We start from the raw sequence: 18,798 nt of genomic DNA on the forward strand, positions 1-18,798 counted from the left end.
CCTTTGAAGATTTCTCCTTGGAATTCTCTGCAAAGGTCAGCCCCACAAGGATGACTTTGACAACAGCCCACCTTACAAGATTTGAATTTTGTCTTCCCCCTGGATTCCCAAGTACATGCAACACTAGTTTACAAGCTCACTTTCAGATCAATGGCCATGCTGAGCTCAACACTACTGTTCCAAAGGTGTTCCCTTGCCCAACAGTCCTCCTTACTTAAACTCTGCTCTCTGCAGCTCTTTCGTTAACTTAACTGGGACCTGTTTCTGCTCCTTTTTTGTCTTTGTGACACTTGTGCCACAAGAAGAAATGTGTCTCTGACCTTGGAATTGATCTGGGGAACCTATCAAAACACTCCCAGATGATCTCACCATTGTTACTAAGCAAGAACCAATATAACACGTATTGGAGCATCTGTACCTTGACTGTTACAATGTCCAGACTTTCAATTTAACACCTACGACGTACTGATCAATGGATTTCGAGTCATTGCCCAGCTCCAGGTGCAAGCCTGTTTGCGGGAAGATCATCTGGGGGCAGGAATGTGTCCAATGGCTTTTGGGACAAATTGTTTTTTTCTAAAATTCCTCCTTCCTCACACGAATTCGCCCCCCTCCCTGCTCCCCCCTCCCCAAACCAGGTGGGTCCAGAAAATCTTACTCAATGGGACTATTAGAGATGGACAACAAATACTGGCGTAGCCCGTGACACCGACATCCCATTAACGAATAATAGAATAAGCACACACACCTTACTTGTCATATCAAATGCCCATTTCGCAACTGAAACCAGGGGTATGGCGCAAACCAATTTCTGCCGTCGGATGGCTGCTTATTTTCATAATATCTTTGGTATCTTCAATCGATGCATTCAATTAGATGTTCATTTGAAAAGAAACAATCTACAGGGTTACAAGGTAAACACAGGAGAATGGCACTCAGTGAAATCCTGAGTCCGAGAGCCCAATCCACAATGGACTCTGACAAAGTTTCATCCAGACTCAAAACGTTGGTTCTATTCTCTCTCCACAGATGCTGTTAGACCTGCTGTGATTTTCCAGCATTTTCTGTTTTTGTGCCATGGTTTACCAAATGGACAATCCTTGTGTGCTATAACAATTTGGTGATTGGGCATTAAATCACACCTTGCTGCTGTCCACGACAAAAAATAACCCACCATGCTCACTTTCTCCAATGAAGGCAAGAGACAAGCTGCACTTGCGGTCAGTGCGACGGTTACAGTCTCGAGGTGGGAAGTCACGCACATGGGAGGGCGTGGATGGTGGGCGCGTCGCACGCGCTCGGGGGGTGGGGGGGGAGGGCAGGGGAGGGTGGTGCACCGCACCTGGGTGCAGCGCAGGCGCACCGGGGCGTCGGGGTGGGCGGTGCACGTGCGGGTGCTGCGCACGCGCTGCGGGGGCGGGGGTGGGTCAGGGGAAGGCGGCGCATGTGGGGCGCGGCGCGATGCGGCGCGCGCTTGCAGAAGGCGGGAGCGCCGCTGCCGATCAGAGACGTTACCCCCGCCCGTGCCGCGGACGTTGAGTGAGAGGCGGCGCGTGTCCCTGACGCTGCTCAGCAGCTCAGTGCCGACCGCGGGGATAACGCTGAATGAAAGTGACTGGCCGGCGGAGATTAATACACAACAGGCGCTCGCATGTTGGTTCCTTTGTAGCTTCCACAATGGAAGAGCTGAGTGGAGGGGGTCTGACTTCACCCTGCGCGGGTTTCGTTTTTTAAAAGTGCTCTAAATATTATCCATGTATTATTTTATCTTTATTTCCAACCTTGAAATTGATTTAATATATTAATTACCGTTGATTTTTAAAAAAATCTCCGGGTTTTTAAAAAAAGTCTCTGGTTTGCTGCTATGGCAGAAAAGATCCCAAAAGGAATGCCTAAGAAAGCATCCCGATCCACAACCTCTCTTCCCCCCGAGCCCCTGGAGATCATCAGGAGCAAGGCTTGCTCCAGGAGGGTAAGAATCAATGTTGGGGGACTTAACCACGAAGTATTGTGGAGAACACTGGAAAGGTTACCCCGGACTCGTTTGGGCAAACTGAGAGACTGCAACACCCACGAATCCCTGTTGGAGACCTGCGATGATTACAACCTCGATGAGAACGAGTACTTTTTTGATCGGCACCCGGGAGCTTTTACATCGATTTTGAATTTCTACCGCACCGGGAAATTGCACATGATGGAGGAGATGTGTGCGCTCTCCTTCGGCCAGGAACTCGATTACTGGGGGATTGATGAGATTTACTTGGAGTCCTGCTGCCAAGCCAGGTACCACCAGAAAAAGGAGCAAATGAACGAGGAACTGAGGCGTGAGGCTGAGACCATGAAGGAGCGAGAAGGCGAAGAGTTTGATGAGTCGTGCTGCCCTGATAAAAGGAAGAAGTTGTGGGATTTGCTGGAAAAACCCGGCTCCTCAGTGGCCGCTAAGGTAAGGTGTTGATGGACTTCCCCAGCTCGGTCCTCCCTTCAGCACAGATTTGCAGGCAGTGGCAGTCAATGTTTGAATGAAATAAATCTGTATTTCAGTTCGTCCTTTTAACCGAGTCACTATCGAAGATGTAAATCGCCTTTTTCTCTCCTCCACATGAGTTTTAAAATAATAAACTTCTGAACCATTTGCAGTTGCGTATTAACCGAGGCGTCAATTCCAGGGAGACAGCGCCGAAGCCGGTTGTTATGGTGATTTGAGGCTTGTAAATATTGCTTGTCCTGTTGCAATATTTAAATAAACCAACGCAGACTTTAATAAGGTTAGAAAAGTTGAAGTATATCGGTAGGATTCGTGTGACACATTTGGATCTGCAAGGAACACGTTATATTTTATAACAGTGTCTTAATCAAAGGGCAAGCTTAAAATTCGAGTTATATTACCTTTACATTGAGGGATTCCGTTTTTTCTTGGTATTCATTATTACCTATTTATTTTGCCTTGTTTCTTGCTTCGTCAATCCTGTCCCCTCAGCACCAAGAGACTTATTTCCACAAGGACTAAAGGTTTTGGGCGATTCTTCATGAGATTGTTAAAATTCGAATGTTAATTTAGGAATCGAGTGTGGATCACAATTTCACACATTTTCCTACCCGCTTTTAAGTTACACTGTCTATACTAACCACTCATACGTCTAAAATAATTGTAATAAAATAAATTATTGAAATAAAAAGTTGCACTATTCAGTGATTATTGTCTATTACACCAAGTACAAATCAAAATTTTCTGTGTTCCCTAAAGTAGACTCTGTTACACTTAGAAATTGTTCCCACTCCCCCTTAGTAAACACACAATATAATAAATGTCTATTGAAAAGAACCCTAAAGAGAATTCTGGAATTTAAAGGGAATATCAGCTAATTTACTGCTATCATTAAGCTTTACCTTCATTGCTTATTTTAAAAGAAGCAAAATGCTAGGGTGCAAGTGGGGTACAAGGAGAACCGCAGGTTCTGATTTGTGGTACACTGCATTTCTTAATTTCTTTATTAACAAGTTGTCAATGACTTTCCCCATTTTGACAACAAAGTATCTCACTTGCATTTCTCCATCTCTACAATGCATTGATTCAGTACCGTTCATTCATCTCTAAAACTGTAAGGCTGTTATTGTTATCTCTTATATTGCATTAATGTTCTGCCAACAGTAGATGCAGAATGTGATTTACAACTGGCAACACTCCTGTTATGTTACTTAGTTGAGAATTATGTCATGGCCAACAGGAGGTCGCTCAGAGCAATTTACTGGCAGATTTTTAAAAATGTTTTAGCAGCACGGATGATAGCATCTGTTTTCTCAAAACACACAAACTGCTTAAGTTTCTATAGTGCACAGAAAACCCAACTTACTGTCAGAACAACTAATTTAATGCTTAATTGGATTTGTATTCTACATGTGTCAAACCCAAGCAGAAACTGTTGTGTAGTGATACAAAAACAGCAGTATAACTGCACCCAAAGCCATCAGCTATTTTGCAACTAACAATTTTAACTTTGTATCTGGATTGCTTAGCTTCTATAGCCCAGTCAGTTGTCAGTTGTGCTTCACAACATAAAATCAACCACAAAGGAATTTGAATTTTTTTTGGGCACATATGCAGAACCCTGCACACAAACCTGCTCATTTTTAATGTTAGAGTAGCTGATTTTTAGAAATAACATTACCAATATTCCTTACATTTTAAAATGCAACTTTGCATTAAGCTGGAATTATACAGCAGCTGATGTGAACTCTAACCTGTGTGAAACAACCTTCCAGCTGAGTTTAGTATGCTCTAATCCCAAAATGGGAACTGGTACCCAAATAAATACTTTTGTATTGTTACTTACCAAAACCACTTCACATCAATATCAAATTGACGATATTGCTGTAGCCCAGCTTAGTTGATGTGTCAAGTAATGTGTCAATTTTTTGCCAGTTCCTTCACTTTTTTCATTCCATCCGCCTCATCTCTAGTGTCTAGTCTATATAAACTATTTATAAAGTACTCAATTCTAAATTGGTTGAATGTGTTCTCATTTCTCAGCTTACACCCGTGTCTCCTGGTTCTAGAGTTTGTGACAGTATCTTACTGAATTTATGAATCTTGACTACATGATGAATATCTCTGAGCTCTTGATTTCTCCACATTAAATAATTCCAGGTTCTTCAACTTGTAATCCTAACTCAAATTTCTTAAGGTACGCCTTAAGGATGCTCTTTTGTTGCACTGCTTCCAGGTCCTGGACAGCTTCGCTGCAGTACGACAGGCAAAATATACGCAATACTCTTGGTATGGCAGTAATAATATATTGGCGGTAGTAGTATATAGAGAGATTTGTTATTACCTCCTGGACATAATCCAACTCTAGATTCAATCAGCTTTCCTTAATATTGCTGCACACTGCATTGTTAATTTTGGTGAGCTATCCAGCAATATCCTCAAAGTTCTTTTCAGAGTTGTTTCTTATAGCCTAAATACATTTGGTATGTATTTTCCTTATGCATATAGTCTACTTACTTTGCATTTGTGCAACTATGGGGTGGCACGGTGGCAGTGGCCTCAGTGCCAGGGACCTGGGTTAGATTCCTGGCTCAGGTCACTGCTGTGTGGAGTTTGCACATTCTCCCTGGATTTGCGTGGGTTTCCTCCGGATGCTTCGGTTTCCTCCCGCAGTCCAAAGGTTAGGTAAATTGGCCATGCTAAATTCTCCCTCAGTGTACCTGAACAGGCACTGGAGTGTGGCGACTAGGGAATTTTCACAGTAACTTCGTTGCAGTGTGAATGTAAGCCTACTTGTGACTAATAAATAAACTTTTAAAAAAATATTAAATGCTATTTGTCACAGTTCAGCCCACCTTCCTAACCTATCCAGATCCCTTTGTATTTCATTTGCTTATTTCTTATTATATGAATCCCTTCTTCCAGTTTAGTATCTTTTGCAAACTTAGCTGTGTTTGTCCATCAGTTTCAAATCATTTATATAAACTGTGGACAACAAAGGAATGAGTGACCCCATGTCATATCAACACAACTTCACTCCGAACAATCATTTTCTTTATTTTAGTCAATTTTCAGTCTGCCTCAGCAGCTTGGCTGCTATTCCATTTCTTCCAACAATGTAGATTAATCAGTATCTAAATATATCATATCACAAAACTCCTGTTGTCAAAATCTTTAATTTCCTAAAAAAGGCCAGTACATTTTATATAGATGTGTGTATATATAGATATTCTTTCTATATATTTATATTGACTCCTGTCACATCATACTTATCTAAGCATTTCAATATCCATCTTACACAAACCAATCCAATACATTTTTCACAATGAATGTTAGGCCTCTAATTTTCTGGAATGCTCATATGTCCTTCAAAAAAATAGTGTCATAACTATTTCCCAATCCTTGAGCACTAATACATTTTTAATGATTCAATAACAAAAATGACAAAGATGTGACAGACCTTGTGACTTCTTTAAGTACAGCTATTATGAAGTAGTTGTGCCTGGGTCATTGAAAGGAATTTTCCATTCTGGAGAGCATGTCCTTTTACAGGTTTCTTTCTATTGCAAGGCTTGCAGGCAAATGCCAAGTCCTTCACCTAGTCTCCATCTAGACTTGGCATTCCCACCCTACCCTTCCAGGTAAAGGACACATTAGAGGACCATAAATGAGTGTTCCTCCCATTCATAGGTGAATGCATCTGGAGACGTTGATATTTGACCAGGGTGATGAGAGCCACGTGCAAGAAGCTTCAGGTGGACATTGTCTCCACTACCCTTGAGACTCTATAAAGTGGCTATTGCCTTGGCAACATAGAAAGATTAATCGCATGATCTCTTGTCAGCCGTGATCATTCACCTAGGAGGATGGAGATTTGGAGTTGGGAGTGGCTGCCATCCATCAGTCATACAGGTAGGAGATATTCCACTACCCTGCCTCCCTGTTCTGACTGCAACTGATGACAAATGGCACAGAATGAACGGCAGCTTCACATCTTTTGGGACCTTGATATTATGAGAACCGTGAGTCAGGAACAAACCAGCTGCAATTTGGCCTTCACCATAGAGAGCTGAACACAACTGAGCAACTCTGACATCTAGTTGTCTCAATCAGTAGGGTGTCCCTTTATTCAGCTACTTTAGTTGCTGACCTTGAACTCCAAACACTCAGACCCTCTTCCCAACTCAAGGGGTTCTCACTGACTGACTAACTGTGTGGTCAAAGTAATATTGGAAAAATGGGTCAACTTTCAACCTCCATTCACCACCTTCCACACTCCCTCTGCCACCCACCAACACCCCCTTCCCCTCCATTGACCCACCTAATATCAACTTCCCTCTCCTCTCCTGTCACTTTTGAAACCCCCCCCGTTACCCTGGACACCATCATTATTTACCTCCACATGTCCTTCCTTCCCTCAGAGCCAACACCTGTTACTGACCCCTTGCCCATCCTGACCTTGGCCAGTCCCATTATCTTGTCCACCTCTGTGATCCACCTAATTAAACCTTTCATCTTGGTCCTGCCATCAGATTGCACCCCACTTCCCCCTCTGATTGTGACTGTTCCCCTTCATCATCGGTATCCTGAGTTCCCGTCTATCGTTGGTATCCCCAGACCTTACCATCAACACCACCAACATTACCCTCTGAGTCACTGCCTCCCCGTTCCCAGGACACTCTCTACTCCCTTCCCCATTCATTCCCCCACCATTCCTCGGACACACTCACCACCTTTCCATAAGCCATTTCCAGCCTTTGTTCCACCCAACCTCCAGCCTTCACCACCTGCCTCTCTTGTCTAACCTTGATTCAGCATTTGCTAACAGCACTCAAGTTATGCAAAGGATGCAATAAGGAGGTAATAACATCTATGGACATTGAAGTCTTTGATGAACTGAAGTTTTGATGTGGAGATGCCGGTGTTGGACTGGGGTAAACACAGTAAGAAGTTTAACAACACCAGGTTAAAGTCCAACAGGTTTATTTGGTAGCAAAAGCCACACAAGCTTTCGAGGCTCTAAGCCCCTTCTTCAGGTGAGTGGGAATTCTGTTTACAAACAGAATTCTGTTTGTGAACAGAATTCCCACTCACCTGAAGAAGGGGCTTAGAGCCTCGAAAGCTTGTGTGGCTTTTGCTACCAAATAAACCTGTTGGACTTTAACCTGGTGTTGTTAAACTTCGAACTGAAGTTTACCAGGTGCATGCCATTTATGACAGTAAAGAAGAAGACCATTTTAAATTCTCATTAGTGGGGCACAATTGGAGTAGGAATGTAATTCCAGTTAGCCAGCCTTTTAATGAGTATTCATGAGATGCAAATGTGGTTCCTTGCATAGGTCAGCGGGAAACTAAGCTCACCTTTATCCCACCATCAAAGTCAGGAGAATAAAATTTTGACTAATTTTCCACTGGCGGGAAACTGACTTATTCCATCACAGCAAATTTAGTGCCCTGCCACCATGATTCTACTACTGGTAGGAACGGAAAATTATGCCAATATTGTTCCCTTAATTTCCAAAACCTAGCAATGATCACCACTTTATTTGATATTTCTTTCCCTACTTCCAGAAAATCTTGAATGATTCCACTGTTCATGTCTTTATTTTACTGCAGATACATTTATAGAAATATTTGCTATTTTAGAAAAAGCATTTGCTGCCATCCTAACCTCATTTACTATTTTAGATCTTCTGGTCAATTCCTTAACCATCATCATTTTCATTTCACATTCCCCTCAGTCTACAGTACAGTCTCAAGGAGTCAAAGACAAGGAACAATCTCTATTTTGTCCTTAGCTGCAGCATTTTCCTGCAGTAATGCCCACGTTATTCTTTTTCTTTTGTCATCCTTTTTTCTCTGTTCAGTGCTCATATGTACAGTAATTCTAAACATGTCACTTTTCTTTGATGCGTTTAAAGTATTACTACTCCAGTTTCCTTAACTCATCTCTTCAAAATCTGCTTTTTGAAGGGTAAATATTTATACTATTATCACTGTGGGTGATTTTCTTCAATAATATCGTTCACATAACTTCTTCCAAAGAACTGTGGAAGCGACATTCGGCAGGATTTTTCGGCCGCGCTTGCCCCAAAACCGGAAAATCCAGACCAAGGTCAATAGACCTTTGCATCGTCCGCCCCCCATCCACTATGATTCCTGTGGCGGGTGGAACAGGAGAATTCTCTCCATTATCTTTTTCATTATAAGCAAAACTCTCTCATATTGTCATCACTACTGTCCAGACTTTCTCTGACTTTGACCTTCTCCACCATTCATGTTTGCTACTTTTTTCAGGTTAATATCACTTCCTGACATGGTTCATTGACCAACTGTTCCAGCTAACAACAGTACATTGACCAGTATTTTGTGGTAGTAATGACAGCAAAACTGTCAGTAGTCATCATAATTCCTCTGAAACTGATAACTTCCAGAGTATGCATATGCAAAGTTAAATGAAGAACTGCAGAAGTTACTATCATGGATTCTATGCTTCCCCATAGGGATGCATTGTTGAAATACCTCTAAACTGCAGTCAAGTAGAAATTGCTAAATTATCAAAAACGTGACCTATTTTGCAGTTAATCTGCAGAAAAAAACCTTTGGAAAAAGTTTGCCTTTGTTTAATGAGGTATAACTAGATTTTTAATGGTGTACAAAGCTAATGATCACTGCTGAACAACCTCACTGGCCGTAAATAACTAATTTGATACTTGTGGAATATCAAATTTCTGCATTACGATTAGTATTTTTGCATGTTTTCAAAATACTTTTTTGCAAAGGTGGTTTATGACATTTCAACATCTACCCTGGCCATAATTCACTGGGCCCGCTAGCCCTTAGTGGGAATCCTGACGGCCCATTGAATTGGGTATCAGGCCTAAAACAGGATTCCCACCAGGCGGCAAACCCGTTGCAATTCTCCTGGCCCGCCCCACTGTCCCCATTTAGATTCCCGCCCAGAGCAGGCAGAAATCTGATTGTGCAAAGCTGCACATTGTAATGTAATTAAATTAACAGGCTGGAACTCCAATTTTAATGGCCTCCCATGCACCCCCCCCCCGGCCTGCAGGAGATCAACCAGGCGCTTTGGTGCAGATCCTGACAAACGTGGACCTGACGCCTTGTTCTTTGAAATGGGGGCAAGGAGATAAGTGCATGCCCATGTGCCCTTCTGCTAGGCAAGAGACCTGGAGATTGGGTGGGCCCCAGTTGAAAGGAAGGGCTTATCTTTGAGACTGTTCCTGGAATAGGAGTCCAGTGGTTGCGCTTGTCCTTGTTGCCCTGGGAAAGATGTTGTTCACTTTCAGAATGGTGAATTCAGATGCCATTCTGGTGTAAGATATTATTATTGTCTCTGTAACCTTTGAAGTCACCTGGTCACTCACTTTGATATTCATGCCCCTTGGGCGTCTGGAAGTCTTCATAATCACAGCACTCCATTTCACAGTAGGGATGGCCCAGGTGTTAAATGCCCTCTTTAAAGTGCTGTTAAGAAAAGACTTATCAGTAATACAGGGGAGATCTTCTTGCTTTCTCTCATCACCCATAGCTGCTGTGAAACGCCTGTGAAGTGCTTTGATTATGTTTCACTGGAGGGGGAAGAGGGGGCGCATCAAGCATATGGTGCCTGCATCATTTGAAGTGGTTTGATTGACAAATATGGATTACTTACCCACTAGCCAAGACCCTCTTATTTTTCATTTCCTTTATGGTTGAATGCATCTAGAGTGCTTTGTAAACATTGTGGTTAGAAAATAGGACATTAAACCTGGTAAAATATCACAACCTGTCAATCAAAGGCTGAATGTTTATCAACACTGTGGTTAGAAACAAAGCACTCGAGATGCATTTAACCATGAAAGAGAAAGAAAAACAAATGAGGCTTTTTGGATTCCTCCATGCTCCTTGAGCATAACAACAGAATCTCGTGCAGGCCTGCCAACGTATGAGCCATCTCAGTGTGCATGTTCTTAAGCATTCTCTTATGTGCCACCCCATCAAGGGCATCATCTAAGGCCCCTGTGGTAGAGCTCATCTGTAACCTTGTTATCCAGCGAACTGACACACATGTTAGCCCTTTCCTCTGGCTAACTGAAGCCTGGTAAGAAGTCTCACAACACCAGGTTAAAGTCCAGCAAACTTTAACCACAAACTCAAAGTCCACAAACTTTGAGTTTGTGTCTTTATATGCCCTGTTTGTGAATAGAGCTCCGACTCACCTGATGAAGGGGCAACGCTCCGAAAGCTTGTGGCTTTTGCTACCAAATAAACCTGTTGGACTTTAACCTGGTGTTGTGAGACTTCTTACTGTGTTTACCCCAGTCCAACGCCGGCATCTCCACATCATAACTGAAGCCTGCTCATGCCTGTGACTCATCATATGCTGCTGCTGATTCTACTCTTATCTCTCTAAAGGTGACAGAGTACCAGTATTTGGGCTGGTGGCTGCAAATATCAGGTCAAGTGATGGTGCTTCTTCATCATGACTTCAGTGTTGCTCTTGCCCTTCTTCCTGAAGCTGCTGTGGTTGGGCAGATGGCAGTACTTGAGCATCTAAAACAAAAATCAGAATGGACATGTTGTCGTGAGGGAACAGTAAGAAGTCTCTCAACACCAGGTTAAAGTCCAGCAGGTTTAATTTGTAGCACGAGTTTTCAGAGCTCTGCCCCTTCATCACATGAGTGGAGAGTTGGATTCACAAACAGGGCATATATCGACACAGACTCAATTACAAGATAATGGTTGGAATGCGAGTCTTAACAGGTAATCAAGTCTTTACAGATGCAGACAATGCGAGTGAGAGAGGGTTAAGCACAGGTTAAAGAGGTGTGAATTATCTCAAGCCAGGACAATTAGTAAGATTTTGCAAGCCCAGGCCAAATGGTTACAGATAGTGTGACATGAACCCAAGATCCCGGTTGAGGCCGTCCTCGTGTGCGGAACTTGGCTATCAGAATCGCCGAGCAGAAACTGATAGCCAAGTTCTGCACACATGAGGACGACCTCAACTGGGATCTTGGGTTCATGTCACGCTACCTGTAACCATTTGGCCTGGGCTTGCAAAATCTTACCAACTGTCCTGGCTTGAGACAATTCACACCCCTTTAACTTGTGCTTAATCCTCTCTCCGTTCACATTGTCTGCACCCGTAAAAACTTGATTGCCCCAGTTAAGACTTGCATTCCAACCATTATCTTGTAATTGAGTCTGTGTCTATATATGCCCTGTTTGTGAACCTAACTGTCCACTCACCTGATGAAGGAGCAACGATCCGAAAGCTCGTACTACCAAATAAACCTGTTGGACTTTAACCTGGTGTTGTGAGACTTCTTACTGTGTCTATCCCAGTCCAATGCTGGCACCTCCACATTGTTGTGAGGAAAGAGAGTGGATCATACGATCTGGAACTTGTGCATCATGCACGTCATATTGCAGAATGTGAACAAGAAGGGACATAAGGCAGAAACACATCATCTCCCTAATTTTTTTCATAAATGCCTCATGCCTTTTGCAACCAGTTGCTGGATTCAGAGAATCATATCCTTTATGGATCAGGAGATGCAAGTGTCTTTGTCTCTCACCAGTTTGCTCTGCTTCTGGCTGTTATGTGCCACCTTGTCCTGCAAGAGAAAAGGAAGAATGTCAGTAATTATGTTGCACAGGGTAATGTGACTGCCATAACTGAACAGCTGGAGTTATATTGATAGCGAGCAGTGTGGGTGAGGCCTATGGTATCAGTGACGTGATTGTGGATGAGGTTGATGTTACGTCTGAGTCCTGGATTCGTGTGTCTCTGACAGTTGGTAATGTCTTGAGCAGCATGAGAGTTTGGTGATACACTGGGTCAGAAATGTAATGTGAGAATGCATTCACTAACCTTGATCAACCATGAGGTCTTTGAACTTCTTGTGGCTCTGCTGCCAGGTCCTTGGGGGTCAGATTCCAGGCATTAACAGAAGCTTGTGTACTTCCCCAGTGGGTGTGAGCAGAGTGCAAATCGTGACCTCAGCACCTGAAAATTGACTTTATGGCCTAAAAATCCATAAATCTCCAGGGGAGGTGTGCCAGAGGTATGTGTGTGTGGTCAGTGCTGGAAAGCATGTGTGATCCTAGCACAATTGCTTGAATTGATGCCTGTAGAATTTCAGCCCTATTTCGTCAGTCAGTTTTGATTTTTGTAGGAAAATTATCGTGTTTAAATATAATTTGAATAAATCAGAAAAGATGGAGATAAGCAGCACAAAGAAATAAAGTGACAATTTTGTACAATTCCTGATCTGGCACAGACCCTGAGTCGACAGGAGTGAGAGACAGCGTTGATAATGTAGAGTTGATTGATTAGGGAATTTACACCAAAAAACCACATAGACTGAATAAAGAAGGTGAGAAAAATGTAAAGCTTGAAGAATTTTTAAAAGATGGGAATAAAGAGAATAAGGAGCCATACAAAAGTCAGCTAAGAATAACTAAATGAAAGTTAGGTAAAAGGAAAATATAAAATGGGATTGTTTACATCAGGAAAAATATTTTTTGTGCAAAGTTTTAAGAGGGCAGTGAAGCTAGTAGACAAGGGATATCCACTGTGTATAATTTATGTACATTTAGAAAGAATCAGATTAAGTTGCAGTCGGCATCTGATCAAGTATGCTTTCTAGACTTTTAGGTAAAATAAAAGTCAATAAAAATGTAGGAGAAAGTGAAAGATGATGATGATAAATATACCGTATCCTTTCGGGAGTGATAACTAATGGAGTTTTTCAGAGGTCTCATCAGATAACCCATCATTTACAATATAAGTAAACACTATGGAGTATGATAGGGTATAAATCTAACCTGAGTACTTCTGGTAATATTTAGACATTTATTAATGACACCAAGCGATCAGGTTACAGGACAATGCTATAGGTGATTCACATTGATCAGAAAGCATGGAGAAATTATGTAAAGTGTCCTTCAAAAGGTAAATTTGAAATTAACTTGATAATTTTACCCGCATTTGTATATGTAAAAGCTATCTTTATACAGCACAATAAAAATGGCAGGGCAGGTGAAGTGTTGTGGGGGCTGGCGGACTCTATGATATGCAAACACATCTTCAGTAAGTGTTTGCAGCTCAGGAACTTCAGGTCAGAGTTGATGAGCTGCAGTCTGAGCTTTGGACACTGCGATGCATTAGGGAAAAGGGAAAGTTACTTTGTTCTGGGAGGCAATCACATCCCTTAGGCTAGATCATACATTCCTCATGGACATGAATGTATGCCTGAGTGAGTCAGGTAAGGGGACCCAGAAGGTAGGATTGGAGGAGCCACAGTCATTGTAATTGTCCAACAGACTTGAGGTTCTTTCAACCTTTATGGGCAAGAGCAGGAATTGCAGAGAGGGCAAGAAAACTGACCATAGCGTTGTGGTGAAGGAAGCCATTCATGTTGGGGGAGTAAAAAATAATGTAGGGAGCAGTATTGTTCGTGAGATAGATACTGTTCTCTGCAGCGGAAAGCACAAGTCCTAAGGCTGTGTTGCCTGCCTGGTGCCAGGGTTAAGGACATCTCAGGGCTAGAGATGAACTTGGAGTTGGAGGGAAAGATCCAGTTACTGTGGCCCATGTGGATACCAACAGAAAGGTAGGATGCAGAAAGGTGTTCAAAAGCAATTAATTGTCTATGCTTTTGGGTATCCTTGATAAAATGCAGTAGAATTGCACTTATTTTCTTCTTTCTGCCCTTTAAGGGAAAACTCTATGTGATGAGTTAAGCTGTAAAAGCAATACTTATATCCCCCCAGTACTGGTTTAAATTTAGAGGGATATAATCTTAATAACTCATCAAACGATCGCCTGCCTGTTCACCTAATTAAAGCATTGAACTCTCACTGGCTTCTGGAGGCTGAAAAATAATGACTTCACACCTATGAAAATAATTCTTTGAATTAAACTTTAGACATGTGCAACAATTACTAACTGACTTTCACAGCAAAGTTGTATGCATCATGCAATGTGTAATGGTGCAATTTAAATATAAAATTAAAAAAGATATTGAAGCTGTATTAAACATCAAATTTCAATATGGTTTAAGGAAGGTTTTGCTGCAATGCACTGAGGTATTCTTGTAATGTGATGCTGAATCTCAACTTTTAGGATTGTGATTTATTTACAGCATGGTGTGAAATATGCTCTGGAGAAAATAAGTTGCATTCTCCCAAATTCTATACTTGTACAGTGTTACAGGTTCCTGCAGCATTCTTGTATTTTGTGACCTTATATTGTTATGTGTATCCACTGTTATAAACAAAATTAATGCTTTTTCAAAATAATTTGTAAATTAATTGTAAGAAATTCGCAGATCAAGTGAGGTAAAAAAAACTTTCTCTGCAGATTTATTTAGTTAGACTGATGGTATGTAATAATGCTTTGGTTTTCAGAAATTGTTCTTTAATTTCCCTTCTGAGTTGTTTTGAGGTGAAATGGGGAATACTTTTATAGCTGCTCACATACAACCTATGGAACCTTTTAACATTACCAGAAAAATCATACTTTTTTCTATGATTCAAGTGCTCATAATAGAAGAAAATAGGATTCATTCAAGGTGAAATGCAAGAGTTAAAAATTTCTCCCTTTGTGTGTCTTTGCTTCTTTATTATAGTTCAACCACTGTAAATTTTTAGTACAAATTTATTCATCTTTTTGTTTCTCAACTTCTCACTTTTATGGGCAGCAGGATAACTTGGTAACTCCTCAGAGTTGTGCTCATATGTGTAAACAATAACATACTGTATTTTTAAAAATATTCAGTAATATTTCGTAAATTTAAAAACAGACTTGAGTTTGAAATCTATGGAATAGAATCTAGTATTTACACCTATAAAACATAATATCTGAATTTCAGATCCTTTTTGTGGCATTGCAGTAGTTTACTAATATTGCACAGTGCATTATCCATTCTCCTGTGCTTCAATCTCTCTGCAATCTTTGAAGAAGTTGGTCACACCATCCTTCTCCAATCTCTTTTTTCCACTTTCCAGCAAAGCTGAATTGCCCTTGTTACCACATTTCCACTGTCACCAGTGCAATCGTAACCTGAGTATCTCCAGCAATTTGAGCTATAATTTTCTCTGGTTATGTACATTACATGGAATATGCAGCACAGAAACAAGTCCTTTGGCTCAACCATGCTGATACTTCTGCTCCACTTAAGCTTCTTCCCATCCTTCCTCATTTATTACTATTAGCATTAATCTCTCTTCCCTTTTCACTCACATGCTTGTCAAGACTTCCCTTAAAAGCATCTACACCATTGCCTCATCTACTCCCTTTGGGGGCAAGTTCCACAGTCTCACCACTCTCTGGGTAAGTTTCTAATGGATTCCCTACTTAATTTCTAGGTGATTATCTTATATTGGTGGCTTCTTGTTTTGATCTTCACCACAAATGAAAACACTCTTTCTTCATAGACTCAATCAAAACATTTCAGAATTTTAAAGACCTCGATTAGATCACTCGCCCAGCCCTCTTTATATAGAGAGAAGAGACTCAGCTTTTTTATTCTTTCTTGTTAGGTATAACCTCACAATCTGGTATCATTCTTGTAAATAGTTTTTGCATAGTGGACAGCAGGGGCTTTAATTTAAATAGCCCTGATTTCTCCTCTCTCCATCCCATCCATAAACAAAAAGGTACTTGACTTTGATTTCCACCTTTATAAACAGTCATGCATTTTCCACACCTCAGTTTTGGTGTGATCCAATTTTAATTAATAACCCCACAGCAAATTCAAAATAGAGTAAACCCAGAGGGTTAGTTTATTTGTATATACTTGAATACAAGAGGAGGGATGCAACATAGGCTAACTTTTCACTCGCATAACAAAAGAGGGTGGATGAAAAAACTACCAGGGTAAAGACTGCAGGATAAAGACTTGTTGTTCATCTGAATCCAGAATCAAAGTGCAATGGTGTTTTCTTTTAGAAGTTGGCAGGCTGAAGACTGATGCTAGAAAATTCTCTTTTCCAATAGAGATAACTTCCATGACGGGGTAGGCATGTAAAGATGAATTATTCTTGTAGATACAGAAGTTCCAGTAGAAATGGTGCAGATAGGGAGCAAGGTATTCAAACTTGGACAGCGCCCTTTTCATAGAAATCATAGAAACCCTACAGTACAGAAAGAGGCCATTCAGCCCATCGAGTCTGCACCGACCACAATCCCACCCAGGCCCTACCCCCATATCCCTACATATTTTACCCGCTAAGCCCTCTAATCTACGCATCCCAGGGCACTAAGGGGCAATTTTAGCATGGCCAATCAACCTAACCCGCACATCTTTGGACTGTGGGAGGAAACCGGAGCACCCGGAGGAAACCCACGCAGACACAAGGAGAATGTGCAAACTCCACACAAACAGTGACCCAAGCCAGGAATCGAACCCAGATCCACTGGAGCTGTGAAGCAGCAGTGCTAACCACTGTGCTACCGTTGCTGCTTGCTAGATGGAAAATGGCAGACTGATTAGCAGTTGAGCAAGACAATGTTACAGGTTTCTGCAGCTAGGGAATCATGTCACATGAATCTCACCTGTTCACTTTGGCTTTGAGGAAGGATGTAATTTTCTCTGGATTTAATGGTGGCTCAGGTAACAGGACTCCCACACGTTCAAAAGTTACCTGAAGGGAGGCCTTCACTCATGCATTCAGTGCCCAATTGAGGAAATGCGAAGGGGTGGGGGTGGGTGGCAGTTAAAAGCCACCCCCTACCCTTGTATCCAACTTCCCTTGTTCTCCCATCCCACTCCACTCGCTTCACTCCAGATATGTAGCATTGATCATTGGTTCAGGCTTCGGTGCATTACTGACAGCTCTTGATGGTGCTGCTAATAATGGAGAGCTGCCAACCTCTTGGCTATGATGTGGAGATGCTGGCGTTGGCTCTACCTCTTGGCTGGCAGATCTCGAGACAGAGTTTTCACTCTACTGAGGACTTGATCAAGTTGGAGGCCCAATGCTATCTGGGTAAGTGCCCGATTGCACTTATATAGCGTTGGGTCACCCACGGAATGGCAAAGTGGAGTTCCCAAAGGTTCTCCAAATGACGAGAAGCTCCCGTTGCCTCATTTAAATTCTGCCCCACGTATGCAGGGAGTGTTGTCAGCTGAGGGAGCTTATAAAGCTTCAGGATACAGAACTTGAGCAATACCTGGGGTGGGATTTTCTGGCTGCGCTCGCTCCAATGCCGGGAAATACCGTCCGAAGCCAATGGACCTTTGTGTGGTCCGTGTCCTGCCCACGACGATTCTCGTGGTGGGCGAGACAGGAAAAGTTCCACCCCTGGTGTCAGTGCGGTGCTGAGAGTTAAGTGGAGTGGACATTTCTGGAGGTGGTCACTTCACAGCTTAAGACAATGCAGACAGAAAGGGTATGGGTGACCACCAGACTACTAGTGCAGGAACTCCCTGATGTATTCCACTCTAACATGTGATACGGGACATAGCTATTCTTGTGTGCAGCTAGAGCCAAGTCTGCAGAACCATGGGTAGCTCAGGGGCATGGTGGAGGAAGAGCATTAAAGAAATAACAATAGGGGAACAGTCAGGCATTTTGTAGCTGCAGACATGATTCCAATATACAGGATATCACTAAGCAGCTGCAGAGGATTCTAAGGGGAAACAGCTTGATATCATGATCCATTTCTGTACCAAAGACATGGGTAGAAAGAGGGTTGAGGTCCTTCAGATGGATTTTAGGGAGCTAGGAAAAAGATTAGTAGACAGGAACTCAAAGGTGGTAATCTCTGGATTGCTCTTGGTTACGTTAGTGAATATTGACACACAAGGATAGAGCAGAAGAATATATGTCTAGAGAGATGGTGCTGTTCCTGGGACATTGTGATCAGTCCTGGGGGAGGTGGAAGCACAAGCTTTAAGAGTGCAGTTTTCAAGTACTGTGGACGTGGTTTTACACTAATTTTGCCGGGCACGTGCACATCAGGATGCAGCATTAGAAAGGAGGAACAAGGTGCATGATGGATTGGGAGAGACAACACAAAGTAAAAAATAGAAGGATCAGACTAAGAGATACAATAGGGCCCTAATTAAAAATCCAACGCATGTACGTATGGACACTGGTAAGTAACGTTGGTCCACCATCCACAGGGCGCAAACTGGATGACAACAGTTCCAACAACACTCGAAGCTCAACACCATTTGAGACTGCTTGAATGGCACTATATCTACTGCCTTCAAACATTTACTCCTTCCACCAGTGGAGCACAATAACAACAGTGTGTACCAGCTATAAGATGCACTGCACCTACTCAGTGCAGC

At 42.2% G+C, this 18,798-nt stretch overlaps 1 protein-coding gene across 1 annotated transcript in view; it reads left to right on the forward strand.

Annotated features, from left to right (window-relative positions):
- The first annotated feature begins 1,864 nt into the window (after positions 1-1,864).
- The window catches only part of kcnb2b (potassium voltage-gated channel subfamily B member 2b), a 316,676-nt gene continuing 299,742 nt past the window's right edge, over positions 1,865-18,798 (forward strand). The window contains exon 1 of the mRNA XM_078216296.1: positions 1,865-2,443. Coding sequence (XP_078072422.1) covers positions 1,865-2,443 — 579 coding nt within the window. The remainder of the gene's footprint in view (positions 2,444-18,798) is intronic.

The sequence above is a fragment of the Mustelus asterias genome, chromosome 7, assembly GCF_964213995.1.
Source record: "Mustelus asterias chromosome 7, sMusAst1.hap1.1, whole genome shotgun sequence".
NCBI classification, from domain to species: Eukaryota; Metazoa; Chordata; class Chondrichthyes; order Carcharhiniformes; family Triakidae; genus Mustelus; species Mustelus asterias.